At 38.6% G+C, this 3,970-nt stretch overlaps 1 protein-coding gene across 1 annotated transcript; it reads right to left on the reverse strand.

The window, feature by feature from the left end:
• Nucleotides 1-239: 239 nt before the first annotated feature.
• Nucleotides 240-1,220, reverse strand: LOC143121359 (olfactory receptor 10J5-like). Its single transcript, XM_076281718.1, has one exon. It carries the CDS (start codon nt 1,218-1,220, stop codon nt 240-242), a length of 981 nt encoding a protein of 326 aa, XP_076137833.1.
• Nucleotides 1,221-3,970: the final 2,750 nt, after the last annotated feature.

Genomic DNA, 3,970 nt, shown 5'->3' on the forward strand with positions numbered 1-3,970 from the left:
CATTTCTTTAAGCTTCCCTGTGGCCTATGTAGCAGGCAAAGGGATTCATGTCCTGATTATGTCATTATGCATGCCAAAGTTTCTTCAAGCATTCTTCAAGTTTCAACTGAGTTATTTCCATTACACAATATGACAGACATACATGATTCATTTCTTTATTGAAGAACTGAATAAAAAAACTCAGTTTTCGTCATGGAACATCGAGACAAAATTAAGTCTTAACAGACAAAGAAAATATCTTATATGAAGTGTGGTGATAGTTTATGCTTTGATTTGCCATAAGAAGTGATGTATGACCAAACAGATCTCATATTTCTAATGAAACATTTCCTGATGTCTGTGTTTTTGATGCCATAAATTATCGGGTGTAAAAGAGGTGGAATCAGAACAAACTGGATTGACAGGAACATGTGCATGTCCTCCGAGACAAAAGCAAACTGATTGTAAATAATGGAGAAGAGAGAGCTCATGGAGAAATTGATGAAAACAATCAGGTGAGGAGCACAGGTAGAAATGACCTTCCTCTGGGTGTCATGTGATGCTTTCAAACTCACAGCAATTATTCGGATGTATGAAAGCAGCACAAAAAATGCTATGAAAACAACAGAAAGTACAAACACGCAAACACCATATAGGTTACTCACACGGAACAAGGAGCTGGTGACGCATGATAGCTTGGAGACAGAGATATTTTCACAGTAAAACCTATGGATGCTTTGTCTGCATAACGGCACATGTGATGTTAGACATACCTGACCAGATACAGAGCATATGGGAACAAAATTACTCACAGCCAATAATTGTTTCACCTTTTGTGGTGTCATTATTGTATGATAATGTAAAGGGTAGATTATGGACACATAACGATCATAGGCCATCACAGTTAGAACAGAGTAGGTACCAGTGGCATAAACACCGACTATAAACACCTGACACAAACAACCCTCATAGGAACTCGTCTGATTGTCAGACAGAAGGTTTTTCATCACTTTGGGCCAAACTGCAGTGCTTCCAATTAGTCCGATACAGGTCAGATTAAACAGGAAGATGAACATAGGCTGGTGAAGTCTGGACTCCCAGATTATAACAAGCATTAAGAATATGTTAGCAAATACTGAGGCAATGTAGAATGCTGAAATAATTGTAAAATACACATACTTTTGAGAGCCAATAGATTGGTAAGTAGTGAAAATCAGAGTGATATCAAATGATTGATTCATTGTTCTTACCTAAAAGAGGAGAATATAAATGTACATATGATTAGATAAGTATATGAATCTAAAATGCATGATTCTGTGTGAATAATGTACAACACTCAACTTTACTCAAACTGATGGTAACATGGATAAGTACATTATTAACTATTATATACATTAACAACTATTACTGTATAGAACTATGACATTTTAAACAGTGAATAAACAAATAAATCAAAACAAACAAAACAAAGTCCTACTTACCCTTTAGACTAATAATGAACTATGTGACCAAAAAGCTAAAGAAGTTTACGTTTTTGGCGGTACATTGGTTTTGGAACTCAAATGCCACATGACCTCTTCAGAGCATGTGTGAGACATGGCTGAAGGTTTTATGCTCTGTCTGTGTCTTATAGAAGTGTTGAGCAATGTCACGGAGAATTACTCAGAAGACCTGCTACCCATAGGATTTGACAAAACAACAAAGGAAATTACCTATAATTACTGTATTATTATGACCGCCGCGCAGCGAAGCGGCGGTCATATAGGTTTAGTCAGATTTTTTTTTTTTTTTTTTTTTCTTTTTCGCATGCCCAAATTTCTGTCAATGATTCCCGGGACACTGAAAGACCGGGGTACACGAAACTTGGTGGGCATGTAACCCCACATGGATAGCATGGAACCATCGTTTTTTCGTTTTGATCTGTAGCCCTTCCGCTGGACTGGACCCCCCGAAAGGAGGGTAGGGCAGACACAGTTTTCTGTGAATATCTCGAAAACCGTAGGGTTTAGGAGGACCATTTTTTTTTTGTATGTTGATCTCAAGGGGCCATGTCAACCCATTCCATAACCACTCATTTCATGTATAGCGCCACCTAGTTAAACACAAAAAAGTAAAAATGAGGTGTTGTAATCGAAGGTATCTGTGACCTAACAAAGTCAAAACTGTACAAAATTGGAAGTGTAGGATCATTATGACACCCTCTGTTTGCACACCAAGTTTCGTGGAATTCCGTTCATGGGGGGGCCACACAATAAATTCATTTATGTTACTATACACCAACTGGCCTGTAGGTGGCCGGAGACAGTTTTCTGTGAATATCTCGATAACCGTAGGGCCTAGGAGGTCCACCTTTTTTATGTATGTTGGTCTTAAGGGGGCATGTCAACCCATCCCATTACCACTTATTTTATGTATAGCGCCACCTAGTTAAAAATGAAAAAGCAAAAAATTAGGTGTTTTCATCACAATATCTCTGGCTGACAAGGTCAAAACTGCACGAAATTAAAAGTGTAGGATCATTATGACACCCTCCGAATGCATGCCAAGTTTTGTGTACTTTCGTTCATGGGGGGCCTTACAATAAAATAATTTATGTGTACATTTAGTGACGTACACCAACAAGGATTCCCGGGACACTGAAAGACCGGGGTACACAAAACTTGGTGGGCATGTACCCCCACATGGATAGCATGGAACCGTCATTTTTCGTTTTGATCTGTAGCCCCCCCGCTGGACTGGACCCCCCGAAAGGAGGGTAGGGCAGACACAGTTCTCTGTGAATATCTTGAGAACTGTAGGGCCTAGGATGACCATTTTTTTCTGTATGTTTGCCTCCAGGGGTCATGTTAACCCATTTCATGTGCACACATGTGCACAGATACACACACACACACACATACATTCACAGTAATCATACGTATGACACATACTCACACAGTAGACATATGTACGCTTGCATGCACAGGCACATACGCAGGCACAAACACAAGCACGCACGCACACACACACACACACTCACACACACACACACACACATAACATAAACATAACACAAACAATCAAGAATTTCTCAGAATTATAAACAGGCAAGATGGAGGTGGGGTTGTATAAAATTAATTTTACATGTGAAATCTATGAACTAATCATGTTTTGGTACTTGTTGTCTAGCAGATACCAGTGAGAATTGAGTGTGGATAATGCAATTTAGTGAGACAGTTAGAATCATATAGGCCTTTCAGCGTGATTTCTTTTTGTGGAAAAAATGTGCTGGACTGGGCGGCGGTCATATTTTGTACCGCTCTGCGGTACATCTAGTTGACAATGTGACAATCTGATTGTTCAGCCCTATAGATCCAAATTTCAAATTTGAAAACTGTAAGCCTGCCCCACATTTCTGAAACAGTAGACAAACCCTTTGAGATTGACTGAAGGGAGGACACTTGAATGTTTTAATGTAGGCTACCTCTGTTTCCCTAAATGAGAAGCCATTGTGTGCCTTTTGTTCCCTGGCTTCTTGTCATCCTGCTGTTTCCCCTCACCGATTCACCTCTCCTAGGTTCACAGGGACACCTTTAAATGTTGAAATGTATTTAATATGAATATAAATTATTTTGTTTTATAATTTTAAAGAAGTTATACAGATTCAGATTTAATTTTCAATAAGCAACAAAACAGAGAGAGTAGTCAGCACTGAGTAGAAATTATGTGATTTAAAATAACGAAAATATACTTTGGTTGGAAGACAGAATTTATTGCATTCCCAAAATCATTCAGAAAAATCTGATTAAAGAGTCTGTCCAACCACAGTTATATTCAGAATAAGAGGTCTGCCAAATAATATTGTTGGGTTTTTTTTCCAGTCATACAGGAAACACTGGAAAATATGTTGAATTCCCTTATGCTATCTGGGGATTTCTCACAGCAGCTGATCAACAACTCTAATTAGTACAACAGAGCACAATATACATACAACAGCAATATGCAACTGTGT

The sequence above is a fragment of the Alosa pseudoharengus genome, unplaced genomic scaffold (assembly GCF_046254945.1).
Source record: "Alosa pseudoharengus isolate Yale_2024_CS ecotype anadromous, Long Island Sound unplaced genomic scaffold, YU_APseudo_1.1 YU_APseudo_1.1_scf_13, whole genome shotgun sequence".
Lineage (NCBI taxonomy): Eukaryota > Metazoa > Chordata > Actinopteri > Clupeiformes > Clupeidae > Alosa > Alosa pseudoharengus.

Bases quoted from the DNA above. Each gene is read 5' to 3' on its own strand.
- LOC143121359 (XM_076281718.1), bottom strand. From the start codon at position 1,220: ATGAATCAATCATTTGATATCACTCTGATTTTCACTACTTACCAATCT.